Source organism: Antechinus flavipes, chromosome 1, assembly GCF_016432865.1.
Source record: "Antechinus flavipes isolate AdamAnt ecotype Samford, QLD, Australia chromosome 1, AdamAnt_v2, whole genome shotgun sequence".
Classification (NCBI taxonomy): Eukaryota; Metazoa; Chordata; class Mammalia; order Dasyuromorphia; family Dasyuridae; genus Antechinus; species Antechinus flavipes.
The window spans coordinates 562,861,772-562,882,703 of NC_067398.1; the positions used below are offsets into that span (position 1 = coordinate 562,861,772).

General features: G+C 37.7%; 1 protein-coding gene across 4 annotated transcripts in view; it reads left to right on the forward strand.

Annotated features, from left to right (window-relative positions):
• The first annotated feature begins 7,604 nt into the window (after positions 1 to 7,604).
• The window catches only part of ECI2 (enoyl-CoA delta isomerase 2), a 35,362-nt gene continuing 22,034 nt past the window's right edge, over positions 7,605 to 20,932 (forward strand). Inside the window, exons 1-2 of one of the 4 annotated variants that reach the window (XM_051970744.1) lie at positions 7,605 to 7,985; positions 20,580 to 20,742. In XM_051970744.1, coding sequence (XP_051826704.1) covers positions 20,629 to 20,742 — 114 coding nt within the window. In that variant the 5' untranslated portion in view covers positions 7,605 to 7,985; positions 20,580 to 20,628. The other 3 variants (XM_051970743.1, XM_051970746.1, XM_051970745.1) reach the window with 3 other exon arrangements.

Consider the following 20,932-nt stretch of genomic DNA (forward strand, 5'->3'; position numbering starts at 1 on the left):
ATATCAGGGAATCCAATGATCCCCCCAAGTTTTTGAAGTCCTGCAAAAGTTCTTTTTATGTCTTAGGGAATCCAATGATTCCAGCAGATTTTGAAGTCCTATAACAGTCTTATCATTTCTCAGAAAAGCCAATGATTCCTGAGGGCTTTCAAGCCTTATGTCTCAAAGAATCCGATGATTCCTGAGGGATTTAAAGTCCTACAACAATCTTATGTCTCAGAGAATCCAATGATTCCTGAAGGTTTTGAAGTCCAACGATTTTCTATGTCCATGAGTCAAACGCCATAACTGCCACACTCTTCCAATGGTGAGCACAATCAGCAACAGAACACCTGATGTTTCTTGGGTCTTTTCCTTCGTTTCAAGGGTCTGCTCCGTCTCTCTGCGATGGACAAGGTGAATACGGCTCGTTGGCACCCATCTGATTCCTTCTCCACCTGTAGAGATACAAGCAAACCCTCTCCCCCAAGCAGTTAGCCTATCTGGTCCCTTCCATTCACCACTTTCTGGGTCTCCACATCACCTGATGATTCTCTAAAGATAGTGGAGCTGTTTGCACTGGACATTGCCCTTCTGGTGGGTTATAAAACCTGTCTGCCGGAGCTAGTGCATCTTTGTCAAAAATCAAGAAGTTAATAGTATAAAGGGTTAGATTTAGTAGTTCTCTAGATTACCTGTGGCTCCCCCTTTCTTTTGTTTTTGGAGCAGCACCTTAATGTCTGTTTCTCCTCTCTACTATTGCCTGTCCTTGAGGATTAAAGGGTATGCCAATGGTGTGTAAAATCTTATACTATGCACAAAAGTGTGCAAAATGTCTGGAGGTGTATGCAGGACCATTGTCTGTTTTTATTGCTTGTGGCACACCCATAATTGCGAATGCTTGCGTGAGGAATTCAGTGACCACTCGGGCTGTCTCTTTTGCTGCTGGTATGGCAAAAGTGAATCCTGAAAAGGTGTCTACCACAACATGGATAAAAGACAGATGACCAAAAGATTTATAATGGGTCACATCCATTTGCCAGATTTCATTGGGTCTCAAACCATGAGGGTTCTTCCCTGGAGGCAGTGTAGGAGCGTGGAAAGGAAGACAAGCTGTACAGCTTTTTACTATGCTCCTAGCTTCCTCTTTTGTTATCCCAAATTGTAAATGCAAAGCTCGAGCAGCCTGATGGTATTTAGAATGGGATTCCTGGGCCTCCTGAAATAAAGGCGTACTGGCTAATATAGTTAAAAGGCTATCTGCCTTTGAATTCCCATCAAAAATAGGACCTGGGAGTCCACTATGTGAGTGAACATGCAAGATATAAATCTTACCTGGATGTTTTCTCACTTGCTCCTGAAGTTCCTTAAAGAGCTGATATATATTAGAAGCTGCAAATTTTATTTGGGCTGTGGCAATTCTTTGTACCACACCTACTGAATAGGCTGAATCAGATATTATATTTATGTCTCCTGGGTAATAAATGAGAGCTAGCATGATCACATATAATTAGTTCTGCTGAGTGGACTGAAAAGGAGTTCTGACTACTCTCTTTATAGTTAAGTCATGAGATTATACAGCACAAATACTGTGTTTGGATGCATTTTTAAAGATAGTTGGTCCTTTAAGAGAAACTTTAGAAACTTTTTCTTCAAGAATCCATCGCCAATTATGTAGAAGTCTGGTTATCTTTAATGGAGACCCATGTGTAAAATTTGGAGCCATGGCTAATAAAATTTGCCACTCTGGGATGGTCTCACAGCACACATTTATTTGTGTATTGGTGTAAAAGGTGTATATCTTATCAGGTCTTATCCCAAATAATTGTACTGCTCTCTTAATGGCCTTTAATAAAATTCTAGCCACAAGCACTGGGTAAGGAGTAAGGCTTTGTTCTGGTTGTGCTGGGAGGTTCACCCACTCTATCACACTGTCTCCTTGATGAAGGACTGCTGTGGGTGCCTCTTGTGTGGCAAAAACTGATATTTCCAATGCTTTTTGAGTGACTCCTTCAACCACATTGGATAAAGCCAGTTCAACTTCTCTCAAAGCCTCTTGAGTTTCTTTTGTAAGCTGGCGTGGTGAATTTAAAGCACTGTCTCCCCTTAAAATGTCATATAATGGTTGTAACTGATAGGTAGTCAAGCCTGACACTGGTCGCATTCATTGGATATCTCCTATCAATTTCTGAAAATCATTTAAGGTGTTTAGCTTCTCTGTTCTTAAGGACAGTTTTTGTACTGTAAGCACCTTAGTGTTAGCATCTTTACAAACTGCTAACTCTTTAGAGTTGATAGATTATTGATCTGATCTTACAAGAAGATGTTTTAGGTCAGAACCTGAAATAAGGTACTAAGTAGAACTAATTGATACAATGCTTGTGTTTACACCTTTAGTCACTGGAGTTCACAAGTATGTGAGATTCACAAAGTAAACTGTAACTTTGTGAATTCACACCTCCCTTGAAGCTCTTAGGGCCAGAGAGCACTATGGGAGAAAACCCATAATCCCTCTCTCTCGTATCTCACAATTCCTCTCTCGTATAAAAGAAACAGACAGAGGTTCTCGGACAGAATTCAGCCAAATTACATGAAGAGAAGAGCATCAAGTCAAAAGAAGCCCCGAGTGAGAGCTGAGTTGAAGATTGAGAAGACGCTCTCAGAGGCACAACCAGATTCATCTTCATCTCACACCACTATGGTGGCTGGGCTCCTGCACTTCCCTCACTGAGACCAAGCTGGTCTGAAAGACTTGCCAGAAAGCTAGCCGAGCCCCAAGTGAAGGAGACAAGAGATTCATTCCATCTTTGTGCTGGCTGGAGGCAGAAGAAAGCAGAGGCAGAGGCTGAAGGACAAATCTTTGGATTTGGAGACATTCGAAGGGAGTTCTTGGACCCGAGCAGAAAGATAGACCTCAATTAACCAGGCTACTTTGGAAGGAGAAAATAAACGTTTGTATTTTTACCAGCTGGCTACATTTGGGGTAATTATTGATCTGAACTGATACTAAGGCTGCCTCCAAGAAAACCTCCCCCAAGAAACCTGACCCTCTCCCCCAGAGAGAACCATTATATTATATTTAAAAGAAGAAATTCACCACATTTTGGCGCCGTATCCTAAATATTGAAAAGGAGCATGTCTTTGAATTTTTTTCTTCAGCTATGTACAATTTGTAGTATCTTAGTGTTTCTATGGTCTTTTGTAGACATGCTTCTAGCATTTGTTCCTCAGATGCACATCCCAATATATCATCCATATAATGTAATAGCATAACTTTTGGAAATGCTTTTCTTACTGGAGCAAGAGCAGCAGCAACAGATGCTCATAACAACACTGTGGAGCAGATGATATTATTATTATCATTTTAATGACAAGGAAACTGAGGGTGAGAGTGATTTCATTTGTCCAGGATCACACAACCAATGAATGTCTGGGGCAGAATTTGAACTCAAATTTTCCTGTCAAGTGAAGTAGGAAGTGCATAGGACCTAGAGTCAAAAAGATCTGAGTTCAAATCCAGATCCAGACAATCACCATCTATGTGACTCTGGGTTTGATTCAGTTTCTTCGAATGTAAAATGGGAATGATAATAGCACTTACCTCCCAGAGTTGTTGTAAGGACCAAGTGAAATGATTGTAAAGTGTCTGGCACAAAGAAAATGCATAATGAATGCTTATTTCCTTTCTCTCTCTAAGTTCAGCACTCTAGCTATTGTTATCATTTAACTACCTCAAACCAGTCTTAACTAAAGATGATAAGAAAAGATATGAGATAGTGCTATACAAAAGGCTAGACCTATGTGGAATTTGTCTTATTCTTTGTACAAAGGGTTCTCGGTCTTCTTTTTGTCAGGTATATATTAAATGAATTTTATTTTGCACTTGATACTTTCCTCTTTACTTACAAGTAAAGATAGTTTTCAACATTCATCTTTGTATGATTTTGAGTTCCAAAGTTTTCTCCCTTCCTTCTCTGCTCCCTCCCCAAGACAGAAAGCAATCAGATTTAGGCTATATATGTACAAATCATGTTAAACATTTCCATACTAGTCATGTTATGAAAAAAGATCACAAGAAAGAATAAACAAAAAACAAATTTTTAAAAGTGAAAATAGTATATTTCAATCTGCATTCAGATTCTATAGTTCTTTTTCTCTATGTGGATGGCATTTTTCATCACAAGTCTTTTAGAATTGTCTTGGGCCACTGTATTACTAAAATCTAAGTCTTTCACAATTGATTATCCCATAATGTTGCTGTTACTATATACAATATTATCTTGCTTCTATTCACTTTACCCAATATCAATTCACAATACCCAATATCAAGTCTTTGCAGGTTTTTTTCTGAAATCTATCTGCTCTTCATTTCTTATAACACAATAGAATTCCATTATATTTGTGTCAGTAATTCCCCATATAGTTTTCCACTTTGATTTCTATATGATTTTTCATATAGAATTTTTCTTCCTCTCTCTCTTCCTTCCCCAAGATAGACAGTAATCTAAGTTATACATGTACAATCATATGAAATATATGTCCACATTAAGTTGGTTGTGAAAAAAATCAAAACACAAGGGGAAAGCCATAAAAAACAAAAAACAAAATGTGAAAATAGTATGCTTTGATCTACATGCAGACTACATAGTTCTTTCTCTGGATATGGGATGACAGTTTCCATCTCAAGTTAAAGAGAGGCAGTTCTTATTAATTTGTGTGCAAACCCTTCTCCTTGAGATACACTGAGAAAAGAATACCAGTTCTAGGGATTCTGCTCAAGATAAGAAAGTTAAGTGAAGCAGAACAGCTCACTCAGCTCTTAGAAGTGCTGAATAACAATCAAGAAATCTAAGAAAGCAAAGTAAGTATAATTTGCCAGCCTGGTTCTGGACAAAGAGACAACCACAAGCTGGCAACAACTAGGAAAGGGATCCAGAATGGGAATGTAACATATGGAAACGCCTTTTAATTGATCATATAAATGTAGCTTTCTATGTTTCTCTGGGCACTTGTTTAAACTTCAAAGTTCCTACTCAACTCTGGTCTTCTAATCAGAAATGTTAAAAAAATCTTTGGCCAATGGTATCAAAATCAGAGACTTAAGGCGCAAGCAGCATAGGGACTTAGAAAATGTGTGTTCTATTTTCACTTTATTAAGCATTTCTCAACTATATTTTAATCTATACACCATTAAAGATCCTCTTTTTCCCCTGTAATTTATATTTAGTTTTGTAATTTATATATTACCTTTATAGGGTAAATTATTCTTAGTTCTAAGCCTACACTTTTTCCGATGATAACTCATTTTTAGGAAAAAAAAAAACTGCCCAGTCTTGTGAGATTCTGATAGTGATATCTTGCCAAGGGAATTACTTCTTTTCAGAGGCTTAGAACTTTTTTTTTTTTTTTGCCATATGAGCTTCATATTTTGTTGATAACATTCCTGAGACTTTTTCTTTTTGGAGTATTTTTAAGGGAACAACCAGTGGATTCTATCTTTACTCTTTGGATTTGATAGATGTGGGAAGTTTTCATTTATGATAGCTTAAAATATATTATCCAGACTTTTAAAAAATCATGCTTTTTTCATAGTCGGTGATTTTTAAACTATCTCTTCTTGCCTATTCAGTTGTTTTTGATCATCTAATAGCTTAATTTTCTTCTGTTTTAAAAATCTATTGATTTTATTCTAATGTATCTTGCTGTCTCAGAGAATCATGGATATCTGTTTGTCCTTTCCTATTTTTAGGGAGTTCATTTCTAAATTTAGTAAATTTTATCATCTTCATTTCAAGCTACTTATTTTCTCCAATCTTTTCCTCTAAAACTTTTGTTTCCTTTCTTATCTTTTGATTCACTTCTTTTTACGTATTTATGTAATCTATTAGAAAAATATTTTTTAACTGCTTGTAGTTGTTGCTGAGTCGCTTATTCTTTCTTTTAGGAGATATTTATCATCAAAATAATCTTTTTTATACTGGTTTGTGTTTTCTTTGATTTATTTCTGTCTCTAACTTTTAAATAGTTTTGGAGTTTTGTTCCATCCTAAGTCTGCTTCCCTTGCTGAGTTTCTAGGTGGAGTGGTCTCCCGGAGAGTCCCCTGCATTTCAGAGAAATCCTTTGGCTCTTGGACTTAGGTTCCCCTAGATCTTTGAATTTTAGAAAGCTGGGTCTTCAGGGCCCTCTCTGGCATCTCAGACCAAAGTGGTAGGGACTTCAGAACTCCTGGGCCTGTGTCCTGTTTCAAGCCACTCCCACTCTGGTTAAGGTACCAAGTCATTCCCAGGCTGGTTAGGCCTGCTTTCAGAGGCTCCAAGGTCCTGGGTGTGAAGGTTTTTATTCACTGTGAATCTTTTTCTTTATCCTGGGGCTTTTTCAGGGAAATCCTTCACTCTTGCTGCTCAGAGAGGAGGAAACTGAGGCAAACAGGATTAAGTAACTTGCCCAGGGTGTCACAGCAAGTGTCTGAGGCAGAATTTGAACTTATGTCTTTCTCATTCCAGGCACCTGCACCACCTAGCTGCCCACATGTGTTCATAGCTTGGGCCAAATACAAAACACGACAGAAATATAGATAAAAAATTAAGTAGGGAAATATTAATTACTTATAGCTAAAGTGGGCCTAAATCTCCAAAATGACAATACTATCCCAATTAATTTACATGTTCAATGTCATACAAATCAAATTACTGACATATTACTCTGTAGAGTTAGAAAAATAATAGCACGATTCATTGAAGGAACAAAAGGTCAAGATTCTGCACTGAAAAAGGGGAGGGGGAGGGCGAGAGAGGTGGGAAGGAACGGAACCTAGCACTGCCGGGTTCAAGCTGCACTACAAAGTAATGAAACAGACTGCCACCGTGCCAACCAGAATTTTTCTGCCTTCACTAGTACACATGTCTCCTGCCGTTACAAAATAAGTACCTGCAGGCACTTGGAGTGAAATTATTCGGAGTTTTAAAAAACAGTACAGTTTTTTCAGCGCTCCCCTCTGTTACTGTACATCGGCCGGGGGGCTGCCTACCGTGCTGACCCCCCTTCTTGGCTCTGAAAGGGAAGAGGGTGAGCTCCCCTCCCTCCCCCCACCAAAAAAAAAAAAAAAAAAAAAAAAGCTACAAAAGAAAATCTCTCTGATCGGACATGTAAGAAGTCACGGGCGATTCCGGAAGGGGGAGTTTGAATGTAGCGCTCCCAGGCAATGCGAGCTCATTGAGGGCAGGCACGGTGTTTTTGCCATTCTTTGTATCCCCAGCCTGGCTCACATAGCAAGCGATATGCATGCTTGTTGACTAACAGGGATGTAGAAGGCTGGAAAGTGGGGAGACGACCTTGACCTGGGCACTGATCACGTTAATGTGACAACTATTTGCGGCACCCTTTTTCCCGCCCCTCCCCCTAAGCCACTCACCAGGTTGGCAAAAGAGAGGACTTTGATCACAAACACACACACAGACTTCCTCTCGACTCTGCGCTCCTAACAGCAGCTTATCGTGTTGATAGAAACAAGCAATGTTCACAAAAGTATTTGCAGTATCCCCCCAACCTTCCTAAACCACTCACCAGGACGGCAAAGGAAAGGACTTTGATCACACACACACACACACACACACACACACACACACACACACACACACACACGAGACTTCCTCTCGACTACGCGGCCCTAACAGCAGCTTACAAGCACAGACTCGCTGGCTCGGGGGGACCCGCTGCAAAGAATTCTTTGCACTAAATTCGCCTCCCGCCATTCCTTTCCCGAACTCTCCTCTAGCCCCGAAAGCCCCAGGCTTAATCCTTGTTTTAAATCCGGATCGTGGCCAGCTAAAAGGCCTTCTCGCCCACGGCTCGGGGGGCCATCTCTGGGCCAACAGGCAATAGCTGGGGAACCCGAAACTCCTTGGAGCGCCTCTGCGGCTCCTCCTGCCTGTCCCTCTCCCCAATCCCGGACCGTGTCCGGGGCGGTGCAGTCGCTGCTGCTGGCAGAGGAGGAGCCCCCTCGGAGGGTAAGTGAAGCCGCACGCGCGGCCCTTTACTCTCGGTTAACCTATGGCTGCTGCTTCTTCCCGGCTCCGCGGCATGATCTCGGCCGTGACTCTGCTAGCGTGTAGACGGCCGCCTCTTCCGGGGAGTCTCTGGAAGAGGTAAGCATGGGGAGACGCGGCTGCCCCGGGACCCGCAGGAAAGGGCCAGAGAGTCAGGTACTGAAAGTTATGGCCGGGGGTCAGTCCCAAGCCTTTGAACCGCTGACATTGCCTCGCCGGCCTGGGAGTCGCCATCCTCCCGTTCTCGCCTTCCCATCTTCTCGACATGTTTTGGTGGATATTAACAGAAGCCACTTGCTTCTGACTGTCTCTACTACCCTGCCCCATTCGCTCTTCCTCTTATTCTCCGTCCTTCTCTTTTTTTTTTCTCTCTTTCCCTCCCCTTACTCCTTCCCTTTCTTTTCTCCTATCCCTGTCACTGTCTCCTCACCCTTAATAGTTACCCTTGCTTACTCTTACTAACCTGCAGAAAGATTTGGTTGATACTGAGTTATCTAGAAGATTATTTTATGGAACAACGATCATATCTTTGGTTTGGTCTCAGAAGGCAGGAATAGAAACCAAACCAGAATGTTACAAGGAAATAGATTTCAGCTCCCAGGAAAAGAATTCCTAATAAGTAGAGTTTTGGGTAATGGAATGCTCTGAATTTTGTAGGAAATGTTATGAAGTGCAATTTGGTTCAGATACAACTTGAATTAAATGGCTTCTGAGATCTCTTTCAGTCTTTGAAATTCTGTCACTTATTAATTATGCAACCATTTAATTCACCTGGCCTCAGTTTTTTCAGCAAAATATTTCTCCATCCTTTTCCCACTTGCTCCAGTCAGGAAAATCCCATACTGAGCTGCTTTTTAGCTCAAAGACTGACCCAGGGCTTTTGACAGTACCAGTCAAGGGGCTAACCGGATTTCACCCAACTGAAAGGGGGCCTGACCATCAGAAACAGTTAGCCCACAAGGGGCTGGCCAAACTCAAAGAAAAGTTGCCGATCCAGTTGAATTGAGGAAGGTATCTGAAGTGGGCTGACCACAGCATGGTTAGGACAGAACTGAATAACTGCTGTGTCAGAGATTCAGCCCTCCTTTTCCCCCCACCCCCAACACACGCCCTCACATCTGAAACCCCTAGCAGAGTAACTAGGGCTGGGAGTTCTTACCCTTCACTTAAAGAGATTGGGACCAATAGCAGTTTACTGGAGCTCTACCAAGACTATGTCTGTAGTTGTATCATTAATACCCAAATGAAGGTAAGAAATTTGCACTATTCAAACAAGGAAAGCAGAAATCAGAATTTCTTTTAATTGTTATTTGTTTTTTGTTGTATTTTGAGTTCTGAATTGTCTCCTTCCCTTCCTCCCCACTCCACATTTGGAAAGGCCAGCATTTCATATAGATATATATGGAACCATACAATACATACTTAGGTAGAGCAGTTCTTTCTATGGAAATGCATAACATTTTTTAAAATTTTATTTTCCCTATTTATATGTAAAAACAACGTTTAACATTTATTTTAAAACTTTGAGTTCCACCAGGAGAACATTGTATACAGTAACAGCAAGACCTTGTGATTATCAACTATGATAGACTTAGCTCTTCTCAGCAGTACAATGATCTAAGACAATTCCAATAGAGTTGGGATAGAAAATGCCATTCGCATCCATTAATGTAAATTAATTTAAACTACAGAGACTGAATGCAGGTAGAAGCATACTATTTCTACCTTTTTTGTGTGTGTTTGCTTTTTTTTGTTTGTTTTGTGGTTTTTTCTTTTTTGTTCGGATTTATTTTATAACATAACAAATATATATATATATGTTTAAAATTATTGTACATGTAACCTGTATCAGGTTGCTTGCTGTCTTGGGGAGGAAGGGAAGGAGTAAGAAAAAAAAATTAGAACTCAAAATCTTATTAAAAATGAATATTAAAAACATGTTTTACAAGTCATTTACATGAAAACCATTTACAAGTAAATGAAAAAATAAAATATTATTGAAATAATAAAAAAATTGCATTCTAGATTCTCTCCTTTCTTCCCTCCCTAACACCCACTCATTGATAGTGTAAGCAATTCGATATAGGTTAGACGGGTATAGTCATGTAAAACAGGTAGATAGCATTTTCCTTCATAAGTCCTTTATAGTTGATTTGAATTATCATATTCTCAGAATAGCTTAGTCATTTACAATTACCTTGAATAATATAGTTGTTACTATATGCACCTTTCTCTCTACTATATGCATTATTTTTTATTCTAAAACCAACCTGTTCATCACTTCTTTCAGTATAGTTTTCCATCACAGTCATATACCAAAACTTATTCAAACATTCTGCAATTGATGGGCAAACTCTAACTTTCCAATTCTTTGCCACCCCAAAAAGAACTGCTATAAATATTATAGATACTTTTTCTTTTTCCCCAAAAAGAGATCTAATAGTTTTGTAATTCTTTGGCAGAATTCCAATTTGCTCTTTATAATGTTTGGATGAGTTCACAATTCTACCAAAAAAATTATGTGTCCTAGTTTTTCCACATACTTTCCAACATTTATAATTTCCTCTTCTGTCATTTTAGCCAATTTGATAGATGTGAGATGGTATCTCCGAGTTGTAATTTGCATTTCTCCAATCAATAGTGATTTAGAGAATTTTGTATATATGGTTCTGATTTCTTCTCCTGAATACTGCCTGTTCATATCCTTTGACAATTTATCAATTAAGGAATGACTCATATTCTTATGAATTTGATTCCATTTTCTATTTATTTGTAATTAATCCCTTTATCTGAGAAACTAGTTATAAAATTATTCTTCCCCTGAATTTTCAGCTTTCCTTCTAATCTTTGCTACATTGGTCTTATTTGTACAAAACCTTTTTAATTTAATATAATCAAAATTATCTATTTTATATGCCACAGTACTCTCATTTCTTATTTATTCAAAAATTCTTCTCATCCATAAATCTGATAGGTAATATCTTCCATATTCATCCAGTTTACTTAATAGTGTATGAGAAGTTGAGGGAAAATTAGCACTTCTTGTGTAAGGCCTTGCTGAGACCTTTTTGAGAGCTATTCATTCACTTTTGGTGTCCATCTTCACCCAAGACCCACATGTGCTTCCAAGAAGCTTTAGTTGCCCAACCTCTCAGATGGCTTAATCTAGGTTAAGAGTCACCCAATGGATTTCACACCTGTGAGTCAGGGGAATGGCTCCCCAAGCATATGACTTTCACCTATCAAGGGACAAATGAAAGCAGTTTGTTCCAGTGGCCATGAAGGTGGCTGAAGCAGGTGCTGCGGAGGGCTAAGAACCTGGTCAGCGTTAGATGTTGAGGTCATCCACTCTATCCTAGGCCAATGCCGGATGAATTGACTTCTGACTTGCCACAGGACTTTAAAGGCTCTGGAAAGGGGAAGTGAGACTGACAATTTTATGCAACTCTGCCTCATTTCAATCTAATTCACTTGAAAATCAAGACATCGCCCCCTTGATATGAATGGTCCTCTTTGAAAATGGAAAATGAACAATAGCAATTTACTATTTTTTTTTTTTTGCAATTTACTCCCTTTATGTCTAGATCCCTTAATCATTTTATTATTTATCTTGGTAAATGTAAAAGATACTGCTCATACCTAGTTTTTGCCAGACTGCCTTCTATTTTTCCTAGCAATTTTTACCAAATGGTGAGTTCTTGTCCCAAAGCTAGGTTACTATAATATTTACTACTACATATTGTATGCCTTTTTAATTCCATTGATCCACCATTCTTTTTCTTAGCCATTACTAGATAGTTTTGATAATTACCCCCCTTAAAATACAGTTTAAAATCAGATACTACTAGGCCTCTTTCCTTTATATTTTAAAATTAAAATTCCTTTGATATTCTTGACCTATTGTTCTTCCAAATGAATTTTGTTACTATTTATTCTAGCTACAAAAAATAATTTTTGGTAGTTTAATTGAGATGAAACAGAATAAGTAGATTCATTTAGGTAAAATTGTCACTTTTATTATATTGGCTTGGCCCATCCATGTACAATTAATTTGTTACTATTTATTCTAGCTCCTAAAATTTTTTTGGTAGTTTAAATGAGATGAAACAGAATAAGCAGATTCTTTTAGAGAAAACTGTCACTTTTATTATATTGGTTTGGCCCATCCATGAGCAATTAATTTGTTATTATTTATTTTAGCTCCAAAAAAAATTTTTTTTCGGTAGTTTAAATGAGATGAAACAGAATAAGCAAATTCTTTTAGGTAAAATTGTCACTTTTATTATATTGGTTTGGCCCATCCATGAACAATTAATTTGTTACTATTTATTCTAGCTCCAAAAAAATTTTTTTGGTAGTTTAATTGAGATGAAACAGAATAAACAGATTCATTTAGGTAAAATTGTCATTTTTATTATATTGGTTTGGCCTATCTATGAACAATTAATATTTCTGCAGTTATTTAAATTTCACTTTATTTGTATAAACAGTATTTTATAATCATGCTTATTACATTTTTAAAAAATTATGTTTAGATAGTTCCTGAGTTTGTCTTGGATAGTATCCTGCCAGGTATTATTTCAGTCATTTTATCTATATGTAGCTATTGTTTCAGTTATTTATTTATTCATTTGTTTATTTATTGCTGAGGCAATTGGGTTTAAGTGACTTGCCCAGGGTCACACAGCCAAGTGTCTGAGAACAGATTTGAACTCAGGTCCTCCTGACTTCAGGGTTGGTGCTGTAGCTAATGGGCCACCTGGCTGCCCCTTGTTTTAGTTATTTTAAATGAAATCTTTTTTTCTATTTTTTCTTGAATTGTTGTCTTGGTGATAATGTAGACATGCTGATAATATATATGGGTTTATTTTATATTCTACTACCTTAACTAAAATAATTATTTGTTTCAACTAGTTTTTTAGTTGAATCTCTAGGATTTTTATATCCCACACACTTAAGTAAATTAGAGAGTATTGAACATATAATCTATCAGATTTATGGATAAGTGAAGAATTTATGAATAAACAAGAGATAACATTATGGCATGTAAAATAAATAATTTTGATTACATTAAATTAAAAAAAATTGTACAAATAAAACCAATGTAACAAATATTAGATGGAAAGCAAAAAATTGGGGAAAGGAAATTTTTTAACTAGTTTCTCAAATAAAGAGCTTAATCACAAAAATAAAGAGAACAACTGAGTCAAATTCATAAGAATATGAATCATTCCTTAATTTATAAATTGTCAAAGACTATGAACAGGCAGTTTTCAGAAGAAGAAATCAAGGCCTTAGTTTTATTTCTTCATTGCCCATTCTGATTGCTTCAATTTCCTTTCCTTCTTTTATTGTTATTGCTAGCATTTCTAGTGCATTATTGAATAATTGTGGTGATAACGTGCATATGTTTCACTCCTGACTTATTAGGAAAGTTTCTAGTTTATCCTTGTTAACAGATAAGGCTTCTTGTCATTTTAAGGAAAAATTCATTTATACCTTTGCTTTCAAGGGTTTTTAATAGAAATAATTGTTGCATTTTATCAAAAACTTTTCCTGCAACTATTGATATTGATAAGAATCAGTCAGGATAGTTGGCGTATCAGTAAAAGAATTTCAAGGAACAAGTTTGTGCTCAGTCAAGGCAGATTTTATTGTGAACAAAGGACCTGACTTGGTCCTTAAGGGACTGGCAATAAACTAGGATAAGATCTCACATTTATACAAATTTTGGGGCTATGTGTCATGGGCTGAATTAATTCTTACGTGGGCAGTTAACCACAAGGAACAGAACAAGAGGTGTTTGCCCATCCATCCAAGTGCAGGAGACTTGGCTCCATTACCCAAAGGTAATTGTTTTCTAACTGAAATTCTGGGGTTCTGTAAGTCATATCTAGGGGATTTCTTTGCCTAAGTAGGGTCCTTGAAGGTAGAGATCATATACTCCACACAGTTTTTCTTAGAATAAGTAGCTCTAGTTCTTTAGCCTCCTCCCTATATTAGTTATTCTCTCTTGATTTCTGCTGTTTTCTCAATGAGGCTGGATTTCAATTCAGGTCTTCCTGATTCCAGGTCCAGCACTCTATCCACTGTACCACTCATGTTGTGAAAAAGAACCCATTTTCTACCTGAATAGACTTCCAACTCTAATTGAAGACTTGTTGCAAAAGGAGCCCACTATCTCTTGAGTCAACCCATAATGCTTTTGGACATTTCTAATTGTTGTATTTATTGCACTTTAAAATTTGAAAAACTCTTTTATATACTTTATCTCATTTGATCCTTAGAGCAACTATATGAAGTTATTGATGGTTCTTGTGAGTACTATTCAATTCAAAATAATTTTTTTTTATCAAATGCCAATTATTATGCTAAGCAAAAGCAAAAAACAAAAACAGTCTCTTCCTTAAAGAGCTTACACTTGATGAGAAAGGATTGTGTTCATTTTATAGATAAAGAGCAAAAGCAAAAAACAAAAACAGTCTCTTCCTTAAAGGGCTTACACTTGACGAGAAAGGATTGTGTTCATTTTATAGATAAAGAACTTGAAACTCAGAAAAGTTGTAACATATTCAATATCATGCACTAGTAAAAAAAAAAAATTAGTCTTAGGTGGGAGTCAAATCCAAATCTCTTCGGACTTGTAAGACTAGTTTTTTCCACTATTTTTTTTTTATTCTTTTTTTTTTAAACCTAAAACAAATCTATTTCTCTCCAGCTTACACACTGTGGATAAGTTCATTTACCTTGGCAGTATATTTTCCATATATATATACGTTAATAATGACACCTGCATTGCCAAGAGTTAGTTCAGTGTTTGAGAGGCTCCCAAGAAAAGTGTGGGAGAGGAGAGGGATTAGACCAAGCTGAAAGCCTACAGAGCCATTGTGCTGACTCATTCTTGTACACCAGCACCATGCCAGCAAACTGGACCAATTCCCTTTGATTTATCTTAGAAAAATTCTGAAGATCACCCGGCAGGATAAGATATGAGACAATGGGGCCCTTTCTCAAACTGCCAGTTGTTGGGCTGGCCACATTGTTCGAATGCCAAATGTATGCTTGCCAAAAACATGGTTTTATAGAAAATTCACACAGGGCAGGCGCTCACAAGGTGGTCAGAAAAAGTGATACAAGAACATTCTCATTGTCTCTCTTAAGAACTGGAATTGACAGTTTCAATTGCTCAAGGATGGACAGAAGCAGCTACACCCAAAGAAAGAACACTGGGAAATGAATATAAACTGCTTGCATTTTTGTTTTTCTTCGCGGGTTATTTATACCGTCTAAATCCAATTCTCCCTGTGTAACAAGAAAACTGTTGTTTTCTGCACACATATATTGTATCTAGGATATACTGTAACCTATTTAACATGTAAAGGACTGCTTGACATCTGGGGGAGGGGGTAAAGGGAAGGAGGGGAAAAATCGGAACAGAAGTGAGTGCAAGGGATAATGCTCTAAAAAATTACCCTGGCATGGGTTCTTCAATAAAAAGTTAAAAAAAAAAAAAAAGAACTAGAATTGAGGAGTAGCCAAGTAGCGCAGTGGATAGAGCACCAGCCCTGAAGTCAGGAGGACCTGAGTTTAGATCTGGCATCAGACACTTAACACTTCCTAGCTGGGCAAGTCACTTAACCCCAATTACCTCAGGGAAAAAAAAGGATTAGAATTGATTGTATAACATAGGAGACATTGGCACAGAATCACCCAGCAGGCTAGCCCTTGCCCGAGAAGATGCTGTGTAATATGAGCAAAGCAAAGTTGAATTAGCTCAGAAGAAAGTTAGAATTCACCCTAAATGTTCATAAGAACTCTTTGTGTCTGACCTGTGGCAGAGCCTTCCAAGCTCATATGAGTCTGACCAGTCACAGTTGGACACTAACTCTAACATAAACTAAATCCCACTATCAAATAACATCCCTTAAGATGCCTGAAGATGGCTTCTGTCATGGCTGTTACACTTTGCATGTACCCCAGTTTTCCCTGTCCTTCCTAAAATGTGAGTATCCTAAATCTAGAGAGAGAGCTTTCTTCTAAATGGCTAGTTTGTTTATTTTTTTGTTCTGAGGAAATTCAGTTCTGTTCAGCCCAGCTGCCTTAGAAAGAACACCTCCTCTCACTTGCATCTTCCGACACAAAATATAATGTCTTCTTTGCCTCTTTAATGAGGTTTCTACACTGATACCGATAGTTCACCAGGTGCTACAGGGAAGGAGGAAAAAAGATGTCTAGAAAGAACTGGTTGGATTGAGAGGAAGGATTTTGCACCTAAGTACAGGATTGTTCTGCTATAACATGACTTTACATTCCTGTCCTTCATCAGTGACATTTTAATAAAAGATAAGAACTTCATAAAAAAGGTAGCACCATTTTATGCATGTTACATGGTTAAGAAATCCACAAATGTCATAATGAATAATGATGGTTTCTACATCCTCAAGCAGCTGCTTGGCTTTTGTCCTGAAGGCCACAGGCTCCATGCAGGTGAAATCAATTTATCACAGGAACAAAAGCCAGGTCCTGGTCCTGAAAGACTATGAAAGAGAGAGTAAAGGTGTTTCACTCCTATTCAGCAGACAGCTCCTACTGCACCAAAAGATGTACAACAAGTATCCTGAAAAAGGAACTGAAATTTGCTTGTGGATATAGGCGATGGAAGGATTGAAGCTAGTGAATTGCAGTTCTCTGTGGACTGTTGCTTGCAGGCTGTGCATAAAGCAAACACAAAATTCACCTCAAATCATTCCCTAACATACTAATCTTGAAAAAATTCATATTTTTTAAAGAAAACTTTTATTTTTGCCAATTTCATGTAAAAATAGTTTTTAACATTCATATTTTTACAATTTTGAGCTTCACATTTTTCTCTTTCCTTCCCTTCCCTTTCCCTTTCCAAGATGGTAAACAATCTGATAAAGGTTATACGCTTACAATCATGTTAAAACATTTCCACATTAGTCATATTATGAAAGAAGAATCAGGAAAAAAAGGGGAAAACCAAAACTAAAAAAATCAAAATAGTATGCTTTGATCTACAGTCAGACAGTTCTATCCCTGGATGTGGTCAGCATTTTCCATCATGAGTTTTTTGGAATTATCTTGAATCATTGCAGTGCTGAGAAGAGTCAAGTCTACCTAATTGATCATTACACACAATTGCTCTCACTATGTACAATATATACAGTGTCCTCACTTCACTCAGTATTAATTCATATAAGTCTTAACAGGTTTTTCTGATATCTGTCTGTTCATCGTTTCTTATAGCACAGTAGTATTCCATTACATACACGTACCACAACTTGTTCAGCCATTCCCCAAGTAACAATTTCTAATTCTTTTCCAGCACAAAAAGTTGCAAAATATTTTTGTATAGGTAGTCCTTTCCCTTTTTTATGGTCTCTTTGGGATATAGACCCAGTAGAAACACTGATGGATCACAAAATATGCACAGTTTTATAGCTCTTTGGGTATAGTTCTAAATTACTCTCCAGAATGGTTGGATCAGTCCATAATGTATTGCTCTACCAGCAATACATTAGTGTTCCAATTCTCCTGCATCGTCTCCATCATTTATTATTTTCCTTTTCTGTCATATTAGCCAATCTTATAGATGTGAAGTGATACCACAGAGTTATTTTACAAGTTCACATTTTCAAAACAAGCATTATAGAAGAATTGATTATGCTCAATTCCCTGGAGAAACAAGGACAAGAATCAGGGAATATCTGCAGAAACCACAGAGACATAAATGTTAGTAGCAGAAGAGAAACAGTGATAGAGCAATCAGGATTTCCTTAATCAAGCTAAGAATCTACTTTGAGCCTAAGAATCACTGGAATTAAAAAACATAGGATCATGTCCAAAATGAAACTCATTATCTTTTCTTCAGACCTTCCTTACTTCCCAACTTCCCTATTTCTGTAGTGGGTACCAGCATCCTTCTAGTCACCTAGGTTAGAACTTTTAGTCACCTATAACTTTTCTCATCTTATGCTTCCCATAATCTCAGCTACCAAGTCTTGTCCCTTATATACTTTTATCTATGCGTATTTTATTCACAGAGCCACCATTCTTATTTAGGTCTTCATCATCTCTGTCTTGAACTATCACAGTAGCCTCCTAACGGGTCTCCCTGCCTTCACTTTCTCCTCATTATCTCATCAATTTTGAAAAAGATCTTCCTAAAGCACTACTCTGACAGTGCTACTTACTTTTTAAATAAATTCTCATGGCTCCCTCTTTTCCCTGTGACAAAACAAAAAATTCTATATTTGGCTTTTAAAGTTATTCACGATCTGACTTGAACCAACCTCTCCAGATTTTTCTTTATTCACTTCACATAGTCTGTGTTCTTGCCAGATACCCTGCTTGCTGGCTACCTCCCATATCCTCATCTTTGCGTCTCTGTTACCTGAAATGCCCTCCCACTTCACTTCACCATCACAGAATCCCCTGAATTCCCAGTTCTCTGCTTAGATACCATCTCTTTCATTTGTCTATCCTGATCCCATTTCCCATTCCCCATCCTTCAGAGCCAACCAAACCATGTGTCTAGAGGCAGCCCTTGCACCCAAATACTGCATCATCATGACCCTAGATTACGCAGGAGTTTCCAGTCAATAAAACATTTATTAAATATCCACAATGTGTCAGATGTGGTGTTAAATATCTAGGATGCAAAAAAGAGGCAAAACCTGGGTACGTGCTCCTTGATATGTGCTTATAAACTAGTTCAGCCTCCACTACATGAAGTCTTGAATTATCCACTAAATCACTTGATCAAGGCAAAAATGTAATTAAATGCTTGTTCTCTCTGTGCTATGGTTGGGCAAAGATCCAGTAAGCCTTGGAAATATCAAGGAAGCAGACTTCTGGCTTTTTAGTGGAATAGTGGGGAATCTAGGGTTAAGCCTTCTGCCTCCTTATTCACGGACTCTTCAAAAAGGACAAACTGTGTAAATTCTAATGTCAAAAGACTCCTGGGTCCCAAGCAATAGGTTACTGCCCCAGAAATGCTATGGCTCTTACAGTTGAGAACATTTCATTGTCAATCTTAATTTAATAAGCATTAATCATTTTAATAAGCCATTCATTTACTATGTGAACCCATGCAAGTCATTTAATTTTTCTAGGCCTGTTTGTTCAACTAGAAATTGAGGGAGGTCCCCTAGGTGGGCAGCTAGGAAGGCTCATCTTTGTGAGTTTAGATGTAGCCTCAGATACTTACCAAATGTGTGGTCCTGGGCAAGTCACTTAATCCCATTTGCCTAGTTTCCTTATCTGTAAAATGAGCTGGAGAAGGAAAAGGCAAACCATTCCAGTGTCTTTGCCAAGAAAAATCCAAGTAGGATCACAAAGAGTTGGACAACTGGAAAAAAAAATTCTAGGTGAACTCCAACGCCTCCCTTCTACAGGGCAGCAAGGAAGCACAGTAGATAGAGCATAGACCTGGAGAACAAAACACAAGAGTTCAAGTCTAGCTTCGGACACATAATATTTGTATGACCCGGAACAAGTCATTAACTTCTCTCCATTTTAATTTCTTCAAATACAAAATGGGGATAATAATAGCACCTACATCTTAATGTTGTGAAGGTGAAATGAAGTAATATTCTTATTATTTAACATACTTCTTGGCATTTTTTGATAAGTATTTATTTACTTCTAGCTCTACGGTATGTGGTAAGATTGATTTGCCCTATTGCATGTACATGCTAAAGTTGTACATCTATTATTCTCGATCCTCCTGAATATTTTACTACTTTTGTTGAAAGACTATGTTTGGGTGGTTTTAAACACATTGAAAAGATGAAGCATTTTAAGGATGGCAAAGGAAAAAGCTTCATCACTGCTGCATTTAGAATACAAAGGCCTTGGATCCAATATGGTCTCTGCTATCTAGCTCTTTTGTGGCTCAAGGCAGGCCCCTTCCCATTTTTAAGCTTCTTGTTCCTTAGCCATAATATGAGGACATTGGACATCTAAGTTCTAACTTGGATGGATTAGAAAGCATCATTGTGGTCTGAGTGAAGTTCCTTACTCTGTTCAAAGAGCATAAAATATAATTGGTTTTATGCTGACAAATAGCTGCCTGTAATTTGGTTTAAGGTCACGGCCCAATCCTCAAGTTTGCTGTTATGGTGGTAGTAGTATATTTGTTCCCTTAGCCTGTGCCCAGAGTTTGTCTCCCCATCTCACCATTGGTATTTTGTTTTCCTTTCTCTGCAAAGATTTACTAGTAAATTGTGGTTCCTATTTTGCTTTGAAGCCTTTATTTCTCTTTCCACTCAAAATGCTTCCTGAGTTGAGATGAATGTCTGTAAGATTGCACAGAGATGGTTTTTCCTTGTATTTTAGATTACTGTGATTGACTTCTTCCCATTGATTCTTTATTGGAAAAAAATAACAAAAACCCCAAACTGTTGTTCACTGTTAGCACATTGGAGGAAACATTTACAGTATAGCAAAGGGGTCAGTCAATATTGCTTTGGAGGGTTATCAGGGGTCATTAAAAATCATTCTACAAATTGTCACATCCTTGAATGTTTGTAGGCAACTTCCAGCTGTGGGTTTTCCAGCACTTCAGTTTCACACGACAAATATGGCTCTGAGAGCCAGTCAAGAAGACTTTGAAAGGGCCAAGGGGCAAATAAAGCTCTTGAAGGAGGATCCAGGAAATGAAGTGAAGTTAAAACTCTATGCGCTGTTTAAACAGGTAAACAAAGTATGTTCTTTTTTGGGGGTGGGAGAGGTGGTAATTGAAGGTAGTTTTTTCTTTTTGCTAATAAACTTTTTTATAATTTATTATTATTTTTCCCAATTATGTGGAAAAATAATTTCTCTTCCTCCCTTGAGAAGACTAACAATTTGACATAAGTTATCCATGGGCAATCATTCAAAAGATA